The sequence below is a fragment of the Platalea leucorodia genome, assembly GCF_965183815.1.
Source record: "Platalea leucorodia genome assembly, chromosome: 7".
In the NCBI taxonomy this organism is placed as follows: Eukaryota; Metazoa; Chordata; class Aves; order Pelecaniformes; family Threskiornithidae; genus Platalea; species Platalea leucorodia.
The window spans coordinates 36,780,878-36,796,235 of record NC_138829.1 but is presented as its reverse complement, the minus strand read 5'-3'; the positions used below and the strand labels follow the sequence as shown (position 1 = coordinate 36,796,235).

The window sequence follows — 15,358 nt, the reverse complement described above, 5'->3', positions numbered from 1 at the left end:
GCCTTGTTGAATCTCATACAGTTGGTCCTGGCCCAACAATCCAGCCTGTAGGGCCTTCCTACAACAATAGTGCCTTCCTTCCCAACAGTCCTGTCCCTCTGTAGGGCCTTCCTACCCTCCAGCAGATTGACACTTCCACCCAACTTGGTGTCGTCTGCAAACTTACTGAGGGTGCACTTGATCCCCTCATCCAGATCATCAATGAAGATATTGAACAGGAACGGCCCCAACACTGAGCCCTGGGGAACACCACTCGTGACCGGCCGCCAACTGGATTTGACTCCATTCACCACCACTCTCTGGGCTCGGCCGTCCAGCCAGTTTTTAACCCAGTGCAGAGTGCACCCATCCAAGCCGTGAGCAGCCAGCTTCTCCAGGAGAATGCTGTGGGAAATGGTGTCAAAGGCCTTACTAAAGTCCAAGTAGACAACATCCACAGCCTTCCCCTCATCCACTAAGCGGGTCACCTTGTCATAGAAGGAGATCAGGTTAGTGAAGCAGGACCTCCCTTTCATAAACCCATGCTGGCTGAGCCTGATTCCCCAGTTGTCCCACACATGCCGTGTAATGGTACTCAAGATGATCTGCTTGTTAGGAAAGGATTTGGTTTATACCTCACAACCTCCTTATGCCTCCGGGAGCTGGACCTTCTATTGTACTTATGTAGCTCAAAAAATGTGCAGTGAGGGAATTTAAAATCTGCCTTCCTGCTCTGGCAAACTTGATTGAATGCTGCACATGCATACATAAAATGTCACAACCTAGCTGTTATACAGTCTGTTCCGAATTAAAGTAGCATTTTGAAATGCAGAATTTTAACTGGCTTTTCAGATTATCAAATTCTTTTCCTTTTTCAATAGTGAACAGGAAAAAAATATATATATCTGTTTAGCACTGTTTTGTGCAACTATGGGACCTGGAACTCAACTTGTGAAATAAAAGTTGTGTTTTTATCTGAGCAAGTGTTTCTACAACTTCTCTTTTATTGAGAACACTTAAGGTTTTAATTTATCTGATATTCTGCTTCTTGATCAACACCAATACATTCCAGGAAGAATCTATATATTAATATGAAGTATACTGTAGTGTGACAAACCATTTGCATCCAGTATCTTTATAAGATGATTGATTTGTAGATCTACACCTGTACAGTATTTAGGAGTCACATTTAAGAACACACATGCAATTTCAAAAATTTTGAAATGATAGTGCACCATAAGAGTAAGAATATATATTCCTCATAGTAAAGGTAGTAGCATTTCCTACACATCTTTTCTTCCGCAATAATGCTTTTGATACTCTAGAATCAAAATACAAAATGACAACAAAAAAACCTAGCAATCAATTCATCTTCATTTCCAGACTCTATGAATATGATCTTTTGAGGTCCCTTCCAACCTGGGCTGCTCAATGATTCCATGAATCTACTGAATACACAATAACTGTCTGGAGTTTTTCTTTTCTGTTTTCATCCTAGATCCTCTTTGGTCCCATTCACCTTACTGATGCTGCTTTTGGCAGACTCCAATGACCTCTTCCTAACTAAGCTCAAAACTAATAATTCATTTCCATTCTCTTTGACTTCCTTCATTTCTCCTTGGCCCAACTCAACCATTCCTTCACTGAAGAAATACTACAGATATGTCTCTGTTCACCTTTTATATTTTTTAAATTCATATGCTACTTAAATTCTCTATCCCTTTTCCAGCTTTTTCTATATGCAACACTGTACTAGCATTAGTAACCTGCTCTTACAGTAAAACAACTGCAAGTAAAAGAGAATTGCTGCTTTTTCATGACAGTATCCACATAACATTTTCTTCATCTTCTCCTTGATTCCATCCATCCATCTTATTCTCAGTTTTTGCCAAGCCTGCCTTTTTGATGTTCAATAAGTCCACCCCTTGTATTTTCACTTGGCCTGTAATAAAAGAACTTAAGATTCTTGGCAGAGAATAGTCACTGTGTGAATTGTTAAGGAGCATTCTCTACAGAAACCTTCAGAAAATTAAATGTCTGTTCTATGAAAAGAGAAATTATCACTCTTGTCTAACTTAACTTATTTAATAGTCCTAATGGAATGCATAGAACTGATTAGAGATGGAAATAAACACAACAATTTTCTACAGCTCTTTCTCCTGTTCCTATTGCTATTTGGTTGTGTTTTTTTTTTTTTTTTTTCCAGGTATTCATTTTGTTTTGTATAATGTAAACGTGACTCCTACAACTATGACACAGTACAAACTTGGCCTTATGTCTATTTTGCAGTTCACAAATCCAAAAGATAGGACAACTCCAAATCATCAGTCTTAGCACACTGTATCACTATCACACATTTGAAAATGTTCAATATAGCTTTAACATTATTCTCCTATTTTAGGAATATAGATACACAGATTTCATTCAGAAAAAATAAACCTTTTTTAATTTTACCCTTTTATTTACATAGTTGTAAAAAAATGGAAGCAGAGTTTAAAGCAGTAACTACACACCAAACATGTATTAAGAAGAACATACAGAGCAATAGGACTCCACAATTATTTTTGTTTTTAACTATATCTGACTTCTAGATAAGTAAGAGCAATAGCAAAGTACAGCATTTCTGAACATACTGAAAAGGCTCAGCACCTATTCTAACCTTATTAAGACTGGTTGTTTATAAAATTATTCTGAATATGACACCTGTTCCACACGAGGTATCTAGATCCTAATACCTTTGCTAGTGTTTTTATACTAGGTGTGCACATTTTCGCACTCAGTGCAAACTTGCATCTTTTTTTTCTATGCACGTATTAAGAGGGCAGCAATAAAAATTCACCAAGAAGTGAAGTTTTCTGACATTCAGTTTGGGTTTCCTTTTGGCTTTGGAGACATTTTTACTCCACAGAAATGTAAAAATGGAAAATTTAGAGCTGAAAAGTTTACTTGACAAAACTGATTGTTACTTGTGGTATCATATTACCTAAAGCATAACTTATTTGCCACAACAGGTGCAGAGATCTTACGTGTTGAATATGATTTTTAATGCTGAGGGTTTTGTGTATCAAAATGATTAGCTTGCTGCGCCTTTGATCATCAGCAAAATGCAAAGTTAAATTCAAATAATACATCAACATAATACATAACAACTGTAGATTTAAGTTTAATACACAAGTGATTTAGTATAGCCAATATGCTTTAATTATCTTAATGTATTAATCAAATTTGAGAGAGCAAGAACTTGCAAAAAGGTGCAAAATATATAAAATATGAAAGTCATTGTAGAGGCTGAACTTTCAGAGATCTTTTAGGGCCTTTTTTTTTTTCAAATTGCCATCTTCCCTGTGAATGCTTGCTTACCTCTGCTTATTACACATTAAAGTACACATTAAAGACATGCAACATAACAGGCTGAAATCTCAGTGGAAATCAACAACTTGAATTTCAGCAATAAAAGAACTGATGACCGATTTTCTTCGTAGGTTTCAACATCCTGTAATAATGTCAGTGCCTAATTAAAGATTGCTGTAAAGAATATTTAACCTATCTAACCTCAAATTCAACTGACAATCAACAATCTATTTCTTTTTTTGAGAGAAGAAAATGTATAAAAAGGCATCACCACTTACTTGTGCTGTGAATCATTCTGATCTGTAGATGGAATTGTCAAACACTCATCATGGCCATGGAAAAAACGTACTACATGCCCACCAAGAAGATACCCTGTAGAAGAAGCACATTTACTTATTAGCTTAAACACTGACAATATGAAAATAACACCCTCAAAAAAAATTTAAAAAATTCAAAAGACCCAGGTGAAACCTGTTTTCCAAATTTTCACTCATAACTGAAATTAAACAAGAACAACAAAGTTAGTATGACAACATATTATTTTTTACTATCTTTTTCAGTTAAAAATATTTATTCTGAAAATGAAGACAAAAAGAAAGCAACTTCTTAACATTTAAAAATTAAATTAGGATTCTGGGACGGAAAAGGAAAATAAAAACTCCTGCAACAATTAGTGTTTTGAAAATTGAATGCTTTAGGTAAAAGCCATATCAAATATATACCATAGTTTCCTCCCCCTTAATACAATTTAAATGTTCTCAATACAAAATTATTTGGTAAGTTCATCAGTTTGTTCTGGCATTTATATCTTGTGTCAAAATCAAAACTGCACAGCAGCAGCAGGAGACAGAAGACAGAAAAACACTTAGCAGTTCTGAAGATTAAGTTTAATGGAAGCTAACTTTCCAACCCATTTAACACAAAGACTACAGGTCAAAACCAGGCACTTTGCCTCACAGAAAAAAAGAAAAGAAAAAAAATGGTGTGGGAGGAGAATGATTCATCAGACCCTCAGTCCACACTGTTCTGACCTTGTAAGTGAAATTAATGCCTTTTAAAAGAACAAAGACACATAAAGAAGGAAGGGTAGAAGGAAACCTTCATACTGTGCAGCTGATTCAGTATAAATTTATAAATTAGGAAAACAGTAACTGGCAATTATCCTCTTGCCAATTAATACAAAGGTCAAAGCAAAGAAAGGATGTGAAAAAAATGTACTTTCCTGCTATTTATGTTCCATCAAAAGTGCTTCAAACATCACAAAAAGTATGTTGTCTGACTTCTAGTCCAATTTTAGACTCAGGAAATCCCACTTTCTCAGTCTGTCCATTCAACTTGAGCCAGGCTGCTAAGGCTTTTGACATAAGATCATCGCTCTTGCAAACCATTCTGAGAAGTGTATATACAGCTAAACCTAAGCCTAAGGAACTGGGAAAAAACTGACACACAGAAAACCCACTTCTCTGCTTACTTCACCCTATCCTCTTTTTTTTTCTTTTTTGATTATGCAATATTGAATTATGTGTCCAATTCTGAGCTACACAGTACAAGGGTTCCAAGTACAGCAAAGGGCCCCTAATATGATTAAGAGACTGGTGCACCTCACACATGAGGAAAGGCTGAGAGAACTGGGACTGTTTGACCTAGAAAAGAGAAGGCTCTGGGGATCTCATCAATGTGAAGCAGACGGAGTCAGGGTCTCTTTAGTGGTGCCCAGTGACAGGGCCAGAGGCAACAGGCACAAACTGAAACACAGAAGGGCCCATCTGAACATCAGGAAACACTTTTTCACTGTGAGGGTGCCTGAGCACTGGCACAGGTTGCCCCGAGAGGTTGTGGAGTCTCCCTCCTTGGAGATACTCAAAAGCTGTCTAGACATAGTCCTGGGCAACCTGTTCTAGGTGGCCCTGCTTGAGCAGAGGATTGGACCAGGTCCTTTCCCACCTCAACCACTCTGTGACTCTGTAAGCACTTAGGAAATTCAGCTGTCAAATCCCTGCTCTTACAGATATCTAAAATATACCACTGATCTTTCATGATCTCTCTGTGTAGCTCATTATGCTTGTCATCTGTTACAAGTTTTTAATTTTATTATAGGATGGCTTTTCTGCTTGCTTGGTTTTGTTTTACCTGTGAAACCTGAGAACACAGGGACTTTTCCAGAGTTAACCTCTATTCTGTTTATGACCCATGATGGCAGGGGACCAGACAGCCACTTATAAATACACAGCTCCAACATAACACACTTCTTGCAACACAAAGTAATCAGAAAGTATTACAAGGAAAATCCATATCCCATGAAAACTTACAAACACTCTGAGACAAGCTTTTTATGGGTCAATGCACAGAAACACTGTGGGATGCTGATTTAAATCACTTGGGGTTAGAAGGACCCGACCATAGTTCAGGTAAGCCTAGTGACTGTTAGTCTTTAGCACTAAGGGTACTCTACTTCTATCAAGACTTAGTATAGCTGATCCCAGGGAAATGCAATGTCTCTTTCACGTCCCTTATAGCTCCTTTTTTTCCTATGATCCTGTATATTTTTATATCGTAAGTGACTAGATTTAGGGCCAGGTGATACAAAATGATCCTGACTTACAGACATTTACTATTCATGAATGTGGAGGGCTGATACTTCAAACAGAGACCAGCAGAGGTAAAGTACAATGTTTGTTATGACAGTGTTAATGACAGAGTACAGCATTGAAATAACAAGCAATATTGAGTGGATGAGCCTTTCATTACAGAACAAGACAGTTCTCAAACAGAATAAGGTGATGCTTCTCAAACACGGTTGCAAAGTGCAGTCAAGTACCTAGAAAGAAATCCTGACCCTGTGGTGTGGGATTTAAGGCTGACTAAGAGGATGCGTTTAGAGCGCTCATTTTCATTGACTATTACAGACAGACAATAAGGAAGCATGGCTGTGAGATCCAGAAAGGATATTTGGCAAATATTCTTAAAAAACACAACTAAGAGACTGAAATAGGAGTTACCAGAAACCTGCTTTCCATTTTGCATGTACCTTTATCTCTCTTCTGTTATCTCTGTTACAGGGTGATTAAAAATCCCGTGCAAAATCTAAGTATACTGGCTTTAGTTATTCTGCAGCTCCTACTCCCAAAAACTAAACTGAAGACAATAAACTCTTCTGTTGCTCTCTGTCTTCATTTCTTATGCAGCTTTTTACGCTTTGCTATTCTAAAGTTACAGCACTTATTTAGATTTTCTTCAGTTAATCCGTCTGATGTATCTGTATTTCCCCATCTTCCCTTCTGTTATTCTTCTCGCCTATGCTCATTTTCTTTATCTTCATTAAGCTCTTTGGTTTGATGTTCTGAGGGTGGTTTTTTTTTTCCATTTTCACTTTTTATGAAAAGCAATAGAGAGTCATCTAAAGTATATACATTTCTAAATAAACAAAATGACAAACCTTCTGTAATATTGCTTCCTGAGCATGTAGGATGTACATTCCATAGCGTCTGCATAAAGGAGGCATCCACCTGAATACTTCCATTTGACATGGAGAGATGCTGCAATAAGATGACAGTAACAGGAAGCAGTGAAATTTATGCACTTTAAAATATTTAGTGTATTAATTTCTCAACAAAATAGGAATGCATAATAAAGTAAATATACAAATATTCTTTAAAAATTTGTAGTCACTTGCTTTTAAAATTAACTCTTTTTTAAATCTAATCAGCAGACTCCAGCTGCAGCTTAGAAATCTTCCACAGTTACAGAAATAAAAACTTCCCAAGATGAAGAATGCTGAAGTACACCTTGGGAAAAAGGCATGGAAACAGTCTTGTTCTAGGCAGGGGGAAAACCTTTCACTGAGAAAAAAAGTGCACTACAACCAGGCATTATTTCCTAGATTAGAAAAAAATTTCATTCATAAGAAACCGCAACCATTTTCCCCAACTCTTCACAGCACTTTGTATTTTCCCACCATGTTCACCTGCTAAACAAACAAACCTACCAGGTATCTTTCAGAGGACACACTGACCAGGATAAGATCATCACCTATTCGAACTTTTTCTCCTTCTGATCTTTGTTTAGAAGCAGGGTGTATTGTCCACCAGCATGCCTCACCTAAAGGACACAGATACTTATCAAGGGTACAGAAAACAGACAACTCCCAAGAAATGTAAGGATATATTTATACAACATTGAAATAACATAACAAAGAATTGTGTCTTATAAGACATTCACCTTATAAAACCACCTCATTCCTCTTTTTAATCAATTTGAATTTTTTTCTTTTTCCTTGAAACTTTTTCCTTGAAACTTCCTTGAAAATTTTTGTCAACCAATCTTTGTCATCACTGAAGCAGATATTTCTCTCTTTTTTTTTTTTTTTTTTTTTTTTAAAGCAATGATCACTTACAAAACAGTTCAGAACTGCCCTCCCTCCCTTTGAGGCTCTCACTTCCAGTAAATTGCTGACAACTACCTCAGCCTTAATTATCACCTTTTGTGGTTTTTTTGCTTAATGTTCATATTTAATTCACAATCTTCTGTATCATTTCCACTCTAAGCCACATTTATTTTGTAGAATACAGAATTTTGAAACAAATACTCCATGACTTTACAACATTGCTACACTACAAATGTCAGTTCTGGAAGCAGTTCCATTAGCACTACAGACCATATGATTATGGGATAGCCAAGCCTAAGGGTGACAACCATAGAATATTTCCTACACATTAAATATAAGATTCCAGATTACTTTGCGCACACACACACACACACACACAATTCTGAGAAGATTACCTAACTCATTCCACAATTTCACACCTTTCATGGTTTAGTTAAGACCCTGAAGAAAATGAGCTAAATACAGCTTTCTCACTGGGCAATGCAAAGTGGGAGAAAATTAAACAAAGGTAAAATTGGTAGCTTAACACAAAGCACAAAAATCCATTTAATCAACTAAGAAATTTCATGCAAAACCTCCTTAAAACAAAATTTGAGAGTTATGAAACTAATTATAAAGAAGACACTAAATAAAAGTTACATCCCTAAAAGTGTAAAGTGCTAAATCTTTAAAAGATAATACTTTTAAATATCCAGTGGCTTTTCACTCAGTACCTGCTAGGTGAAGAATATTTCCTGCAGCTGAAATTGATTCAGTAGGACAGTTTCATGGGTGGGGAGTAGGGCATGGGGAAGTGATATTATGGTGTTGAGTTTATGAGGTTTACAAGCATGCAGTAGTTACCAAAATCCTCTGTGCAGAAATACAACTAAGCATTCCTTTTATGTGTTGTTTTTTATACCTTACCTATGTATACAACAGTCTTTTTGTATATGTACAGTTAAGCAAATACCAATGAGACAACTAGAGATATTCATTGCAAAACCTCATGGGCACAAGCAGACACATGCACAACAACTCTGAAAAAAACCTATAAGATTATAAAGACAGATTTCACTGAAACTATTTTCAGAGAGATAGAACACATACATTCCTTTTATCAACATGCCTAAAGAAAATGGTCTCCATCTAAGGCAGCAACCAAAGATATAATCAAGTAACAGGTTGCTAATATCTGTCTGAGACCATTTTCTGTATGGCTACAAACAACTGAAAGACAAACTTCATTCATTCAAAACAGGAGGTCAGGTAGGCAGAGTCACCTGAAAAGGAAGTTTCAAAGATCATGTCCGACAAACATTTTAACATCTACATTGGCAGTTCCTCTCCATCATCAATTAGACTATTTTCATTTTAATTTCTTTTCAAAATAATGAAAAAACAATAGAAAGCACAGGTTTATAGTAATACAACTGGCATTTTTTTATTTGAAGCTTCACATTAATGAGGTGTGTGTATAGGAACCTAGATTTTCCCTTCAAGGTACATGTCTGGGTCTGGGTACTACAGGGTCACCTGTTACTTTCTGATGAGTACGCATCACTTTCAGGAACCATTAACGCTATGTGTACAGTGTCACGTAAACTTATTTGTGTCTCTTTGTGGCTGAGTTGCTTTTAAATTCTTTTAACATAGCTCCCAGTGGTATCTCATAATTTATATGTGATTTCACGGAAGCACAGGTTTTCTTTACTATATTTCTGTCAGCAGCACTGTTACTGGCAGTACCCCTGGAAATCTATTAATCAGATTTTAAAGCTTTCTTGTCATTTCTTGTTTGTGTCGTATCTCTTCCACTCTATTGCATTATTATTTTGCTCCATTTTATGCTTTTATGTTTCTCAAGCTCTTTTAGCAATGTGCTCATTACATTTTTTCTGTTTTCCTGCATTACAAGTTGCATACTTCTTTTGTTGCATTGTTACAATGCATATTGTGAATGCACCAGTATATGGCTTTTTTGTACTCTAATTCTATTGAAAGTGCCAAGCCATACAAATAGAAAGCAAATGCATCAAATTTATTTTATTCAATGGGATTTTTTTACTTTGGCCATTATCACCAGTGTTATTGCAGTTGTGGTAACTCAGTTTAATTGCAGGACACTCTCACATTCTTCTACAACGTCAGTAAATTTACTGAAAGTCATCAGTATAGACAGTCATCATTTACTTTCAACCATCTTATTTCTAATGAACACATGAACATGACATTCATAAGCTTACAGTGTCGTTAATCTCAATGCCTCTTTTAAAACCAGAAATGTGTAACACATTTTCCTTCAAAAATAACTTGCGATACCTGCTGCATTTTCTCGTAGTCCCACATCAAATGCAAGTTTATCTGTCTGGGATCTTGATGATGTTAAACATGTCAAATACTGCAAAATAGTGAAGTTATTGAAAACAAAAAACCAACAGTATCCATTAACATACCTGCCAAATTAATACATACAGATTACTCCACCTTACTCTCAGCTTGTGCTTAATTTTTTTTAAATTAGTTAAGCATGATGTTATTTGTATACAAGCTCTTCCTGACTAAAACATCAAAATCCTTTTCCACTTCAGCACATATTTCTCTGTGCAATTTACCTCGTACCTTCCAAAGTTTCAGTTAGGTCATCAGATAGGAACAGGCAAACATGTTATTACAGTGTTACTCTAATAAGTTTGCTTCATGAAAACATAGCAAACATACCAAAAGGCAGTAAACATACTTGCAACTCTGGTATGTCAATGCAACTACAATTTGTATGGTTCATAAACGTAAGTAACAGAGTTTAAAGCCTAATGTAGAGTGTTCTAGCACAGGAAAAAGGCAGGAAGATGTTTTCTTGACTTCTCATTTCTTCAGCCTCCTATTAGGTATATTTGCATGAGCCTTAATAAGTCAAAGAGCCAGAACAGTTAAAATTTTCCAGTTGTACAATGTAGTGAAACAAAATTTATACAAGGTAGCCTGAAGATAGCATGTTTGTGGGCATAGTCTCTGGGAACTATGGGATGTTAAAAGGAACACCTTATCTTATAGAATATGATGGAAAAAATAACACGTATCACAACAAATGCAGCTGCAATAGTAGCAACTTCCTAATGGAATTATCATTAAAATGGATTCCTTAAGGACACAGATATAATCCATGGCTAAAGGAGCTTTTCAGCTACATTTCTGAGTGAAATGGATTGAAGAATCTGAATTTAAAATATAAGGGCCACTTCCATTATGTTGAGACACCATAAGCTATTCAAATTTTTTATGTAGCGGAGAAGAGAACTTAGAACATTATTTCAAATTTATATATTTTTTATTTTGATAAAAAGGCGTTTATTTGAGTTTCATGTTACTCATTCTGTGCAAATGGTCTTTGACTTACCATTTCACTGAACGAATGTCGAAGTAGTATAGCATGGCCATACAGCAGGGTTCTGTGACCACCCCCTTGAGCTGCCTGCAGAACATGACAGAGAAGATCAGAACTCCACTACACTGTGCGGACTACGAGCAGAATTACGTAACAACATGAAGAGCTACTACAGTTCAAATAATAAGTGCAAATATTCAAGTAAATTATGAAATGTATATGCTGGGAAAAATTATAGTAATGAAGTAGCTACAGCAATAACCAAATATCTGCCAAGGGAACAAATGTTGTTCTTGGTCAAAAGTCATTGTAACCCAATTTTTATTATAATTAAGTAAAAACACAGCATTTTGAAAACAAATGTTTTAAATTAAATAAGATACTACTTACCTTTCTTATAAACTTCTCAGAGGCATTAAAAAAAATAATAAAATAAGTATATATATACATACACAAACTGAAATCTGAAAGAGGAAAAATGTAGCTATTGCTCAGAATAGTTTAAGCACATACTAAGGATATCTACTTGCTAGGATTCATGTTATCTTAAGCATTTTCCAGATTCATTAAAGCAACTGCATTCATAATTTCAACCAAGCACAGTTATTAATTTCAAATATGGAAATTTATTACAAGATCAGGGAGAGGCAAAACTGGATTTTCCATAAGCTTCCTTCAGAGAATTTAATACACATCTTTTGAGCTCCTTTTGGTGACCAGAAGAAAATAAATTCCAAGAGAAGAATCTTAACAAGAAGGTTACATATGGAGCAACAGACAACAGCCTTTATAGGTTTTCAAGTCTGCCTCTCAGCCTTTTTCTGCATCTACCACCTTATTTCCTAGCTATTTATAAATAACAAGCCTATTCAAACTTAAATAAATCATATGACCAAGAAATGAAATTCTTGATTTATTGTGGTGCTTTCCACTGAAACTAAGAAATTATTTTTTTTTTTTTAGATCCTCGATCCCAGATTGTATGAAGCACTTTTTTAGGAAAGTGATCTCCAAATTTTGCAGAATTATGTCTATCATGATTAATGTTAATGCTAATTATATTATGGTGGGCAACATGATACTTCATTTTTTTTCTCTCAGTCCAGATCATAACATTTGCACCTGGTAAGTCTTGAGTAATAACAAAAGGTCTAACATCAGGATTCGGATAACAAACTAGACATTGCTGATTTAAGAATATCTAACTTCTCACGTAACTGCTTGAAAATGTTTTCACACACACACAGAGCTTTTTTTCCATTTAAAAGAGCATTTACTTTACAGTCTTCTTGTTTCAGGTGTATTTAGGCAATCATTAAATATGAGATGATTTGCCAAAATAGAACGGGGATCGTCTCTAGTATGTTACACATTGCTAGAAAGGACTCCCTTTAAGGGCAGTTCCTTTCCTTGGATTCACATGGAAGGGACCAAGACAATTAAAGGTAGTTCCAGGAACTCAAATAACGGTTATACATGTGTAGGCAAATGATTTTGCACTCTATGAACAATACATGAGTTAAATTACCAATTAGGTCAATAGGTTTACAAGCTATGTACAACTTGTGTTCTACAGAATCCCAACTTAGAAGACATGAAGACAAGGAAACTACTACATTCTGTAGCTCAACATATAGAATACTTAAAACTAATTAAAAGGATTAAAAATGAAATATTATTTGTCCAAGCAGAAGGAATAAAAATCTAAAAGCAATTCAGCAGAGGTCTTTTATTACAACTGCAATGAAATAAAAATCCTACTTCTATTTTTCTAGCTAGTAACAAATACATTAACAAACAGCGATTTGGGACCTGGTTACACTGGAACTTAATGCTGTTAACAGACAGTAGAAAGTCTTATGTAATTTTATGTAGTAAATTTTATTGAGAAATTTCTCAGAATTATATGGATACTATGTATAATCTCTTTCACAATATGATCCATATAATTATGTAAAATTTCTCAGTACACCCAGTAGCAACCTAAAAAAACCCCAAACTCCTGGATAATGATTTTTGGACCCACATAGAAAATGTGTTAGATTATTGGAAAAAATTGGTGACAAATATTACAGTTATTGCTGGTCATTCAGAGAACATAGCATATTTTTAGATATCATTATAAAAGGCTGATCAGAAACAATAAATAAAAAAATTCCAAGAGCTCCTCCAAAATATGTTGTCCATAAAAAATGGTTTTAACAATATATCCTGCAGGAACTTATCACTGCTTGGGGAAGAAAAGCAGAAAAACATCATGTAACAGTGTATATAATACTTCTTTTATAAATTACAACTTTTTTTTTAAAATCAACAAGGAAAATCTTAACAGCAAAATCAACTGTAATTACAGACATGTTGTCAGAAGAAAATTCCATGTAGTCAGTTTGTAAGAAATATATGCATACTGAGAAAAAGCAATAAAATACCTCATGCTGTTTTTTTTACTGAAAGCTTTTAAGTGAATCACTTGTGATTTTAAGGCTGACTCATTAAAAAAAAAAGAAAAGCACAACAAAACAACAAAACCCCAAAACTGAATAAGCTATGTTCTTCCTCTAGAAAAATCTGAAACTAACAGCAGAACTCTATTCCAAACTAAATTTAATATGGAAAGCAAACCATTCAATGGAATGACAAGACTGGTGGAACCAATAAAAGATTAAGGTTAATCATATGAGGCCAAATTCTATTCTTAGCAATGCCTTTTTATTGAGAACAGAATGTAAATGAACATTTTAAGATGTGCATTCCTACATTTCATGCTGTCATTTTTATCTACATATATAACAACTACTAAAAGACAGCATTTTGTATTATTCATCTCAAAACCAGCTTTTTCTGAAATTTAGTTTAGAAATTACTTATTACCATATCAATTTGCTTTCATGGTGCTAAACATAGTGCCTCATAATACAAAATATTTGACATATGTCTCCAAACAGAATCAGTTAATTTTAACTTAAAAAATAACCCATCCATTTTACCAAGAGCTTGTTGACAGAAGCTAATTAAAAGTCCACCTTCCCTGAATGTAACAAATCCTTGAGGTCCAGAAAGAAAGTTTCTTGCGTTATTGTTCAGGCTTTCATTCTTTTATTTCATCCTTGCTATTTATGTGAACTGCTGTTTTCCTATTACAATTTCCCCAATGGATGGCACCCAGCTTCAAAATAAATGCAGGGCAGGGTAGTTTTGAGATAAATATGGTACAACAGACTACATGTTCTTTTTTTATTGTCCACTGCCCCCAAAGCAACAGTATGATAATTTTTACTGAAGAGATTATTTGTCCTCTACTGCCAAACCCAAATATAAATATTCATATATTACTAGTAATCTCAGATTAAATCTTTTGGCTAAGTTTTTGGGTGAATATTTTTGAAATACTAAAAATTGTGTTATTGCTTAGGAGTCCAAGAAGTGTTTAAATGAATCTTACTTTCCCTAAGCAAATGGTTTTTTCATCAAGAGTTCCATTTTCTAGAAAGCAATGTAATTGCAAAAATCAAAAATTACACTTTAAACTGGAGAAAAGAGTGGAAAACAAGAGGTCAATAACAATGAGGTCTGAAAACCGTGTATGCAATGGCTGACATTGCAAGATCAGAGCTTCCCTGAGCTGTGCCATGGGCCAGTTAAAGATCTGGAGTACAGAATAAGCCAGTAGGTAGTGGTTATCCTGCCACTAAGTTACAGAGAAAAATAAAAGTGGTTCCACTCCTCAAAAAGTAAAAATGAAGGAAGAATTTAACACCTGTGAATCAAATAGCAGGACATGATGAGAAAATGTTAACTGAAATACTGAAGTCTTTATGAGTACATATAATACACAATCTTTCTACAGCATATGTCTCATCTCCATGCAATCTAAACAAGAAAGATGGCTACAAGAATGACAAATTAATATGGAATTAATACAATAAGGGATTATAAGACATCAATTTATTTCCCTTTCTCTTTTCAGGTTGACATATTTTTGATATAGAATCCATATTTGTTATTTCACTATCATATTTCTCTCTTAATTTGGAAGATATAAAAAGATAGAAAATATTTAAGGGATTTTGATTTCTAAACTATAATAATAATTATTTATTATATTAAAGGCCAAAATTTGTATCCAATAATTTCATGGTTATATCATTTAGTCTATACACTATTTAGATGCTTTCCCAATTTCGTACAAAAGAGTTAATTCCTGAAATGTGTTCAAGTTGTACAAAGTTACTCTATTTTGCTATTTATGCTTATGTATCGCTTACTACCATAGCTTAATT

The 15,358-nt window shown here is 34.8% G+C and overlaps 1 protein-coding gene across 1 annotated transcript in view; it reads right to left on the bottom strand.

Annotated features, from left to right (window-relative positions):
* The window catches only part of RYR3 (ryanodine receptor 3), a gene marked incomplete at its 5' end in the record, with an annotated part of 249,795 nt that overhangs the window by 168,405 nt on the left and 66,032 nt on the right, over window positions 1–15,358 (bottom strand). Inside the window, 5 exons of the mRNA XM_082318667.1 lie at window positions 3,609–3,702; window positions 6,767–6,866; window positions 7,316–7,428; window positions 10,016–10,094; window positions 11,091–11,165. Coding sequence (XP_082174793.1) covers window positions 3,609–3,702; window positions 6,767–6,866; window positions 7,316–7,428; window positions 10,016–10,094; window positions 11,091–11,165 — 461 coding nt within the window. The remainder of the gene's footprint in view (window positions 1–3,608; window positions 3,703–6,766; window positions 6,867–7,315; window positions 7,429–10,015; window positions 10,095–11,090; window positions 11,166–15,358) is intronic.